This window comes from Trypanosoma rangeli (assembly GCF_003719475.1).
Source record: "Trypanosoma rangeli strain AM80 chromosome Unknown Tra_15.4_contig_00808, whole genome shotgun sequence".
Classification (NCBI taxonomy): domain Eukaryota; phylum Euglenozoa; class Kinetoplastea; order Trypanosomatida; family Trypanosomatidae; genus Trypanosoma; species Trypanosoma rangeli.
Window position 1 is genome coordinate 2,217 of NW_021706535.1, and position 1,673 is coordinate 3,889.

At 52.1% G+C, this 1,673-nt stretch overlaps 1 protein-coding gene across 1 annotated transcript, besides 3 other annotated features; it reads right to left on the bottom strand.

Moving 5' to 3' along the window:
• Positions 1–415: 415 nt before the first annotated feature.
• TraAM80_10144 (uncharacterized protein) lies at positions 416–781 on the bottom strand (the record flags this gene model as incomplete). The annotated part of the gene is made up of 1 exon (XM_029386788.1): positions 416–781. The coding sequence occupies one exon, from the start codon at positions 779–781 to the stop codon at positions 416–418; it is 366 nt and encodes a 121-aa protein (XP_029233416.1).
• A 244-nt stretch (positions 782–1,025) lies between these two features.
• Positions 1,026–1,056: a microsatellite.
• A 282-nt stretch (positions 1,057–1,338) lies between these two features.
• Positions 1,339–1,366: a microsatellite.
• Positions 1,367–1,637: 271 nt separating this feature from the next.
• Positions 1,638–1,666: a microsatellite.
• Positions 1,667–1,673: the final 7 nt, after the last annotated feature.

The following is a 1,673-nucleotide window of genomic DNA, read 5'->3' on the forward strand; positions in this document are numbered from 1 at the left end:
TCCATCACCGCCGTCTGCTGCGTGTGTTGACAGGGTCGTAGCGCCAACCTGCGGTATTGCATTTTCCCGAGGCTGTTCAGTCGAAGGCTCCTGAAGTCCGCCTTCCACCGTACCGTCTGGCCGCCTCGCAGCAGGAGGGAGGCCCTCACTCCTCGTCCTGCCGCCTGCTGAACTGCCCTCTGGCGAAGTTGACACAAAAGATGGCGCTGTTTCTGCAGTTGGTGGCTGCGGCAGTGAGTGTCCCCCTCGAAAGGGAAACCCAAGCGTGCCTTCAGTCCGACTACCACTTCATCACCCCTGTATATATCTGAGTTTGGTAACGTACACTGGCTTGGCTCATCATTAGAGCCATCGGCACCAGTGGGGATGTCAGTTTCGCCTCTTGACAGCCTGTGCAGTGAACTGTTTACATTCGTCAAACACTCCACGGAACGCGATGTACCAAAAGACGTCGATCCGATGTGGTGCACTGCTTCAAGAGCGTGTCATTGTACAGCAATATGGCCCAGATGCAGATGCGCTCACCGATTTCGTCCTTGGCACTTGTTGAGACAGAGCCTCCCGTTGCACCAGAACAGCTTATCCATTCAATAGTTCTCGATCCAGAGAAGTACCACTGCGTCGGTTTGACAGTCGTTGGGCAAGTCACTTGCAGCTGCACACCTGCCGATACCTTCACTTTGGACGCCTCCTCCCCGCACACAGACGAGAAGCAGCCGCATAGCAGCGCAAAAACCGCCAGGGCGCACACCGCACGGCACTGCACCGTCGCCATCGCCATCCGTCGTAGTATTAGTGATAGTCGAAGCAGTAGAGTAGCTGGAAGCAGTGATCTGCGAGGCGACGGGGAAGAGAAGCAAAAAAACAAGCAACGAAAATAAGTGGAAGTAGCAAAGAGTGCAGCGAAGAAAGTGAGAGCGGAAAAAAGGAACAAAAAGACGTCAGCCCACCAACGTTTACACGCATGGAAGATCCCGCACCCACACAAAAAAAGTCACTCAACGCCACCAGCCACACATAACGGAGCATCGACACCGCACCGCACCGCACCGTCACATCGTGCGGGGGACACGACGCCACTCAAAGCAACACTCCCACACAAAGCGCCCTGCACTCGCAAGGAAAGGGGGTGAGTCACAGCGCACCTCATCCCCTCTGTCTCTCCTTTCTCTTCATCGCCACGGAAGACAGCAGCACAGGCGTCGCTGCCAGCACCGACTACGAAAGCATCCTCCACGTGCACCGCAATGTGTGTGCGTATATATATATATTGTATTGTATAGTGTGTGCGTGCCTGCAGTACAAAAATAAAGAGAAGGAAGAAGAGCAAAGCTTGTGACAACACACATACACACACACACAGACAGAATAGATGCAGTACGAAAAGGCGGAAAAAAGAGATGACTAAACCTCAAAATGGCACCGCAGCCTAAGCAGTGGCAACACACAAATAATATGAATTAACAAAAAAAAATACCGTTGTGGAAGGCCCCTGCACAATCTTTCAAACAAAAAAAAAGTTTTCATGTTTTGGCTGCATATAAAAATAATAAATGATATATTCGTTTTAACCACTGAAGCCCCCGGTGTCCACACACCGTTTAACCTCCACAGGGAGCCGCAGTGCGTTGCTGTGGCTTCCATTCCTTCCTTCCCTCTTTCCTTCTCCCATC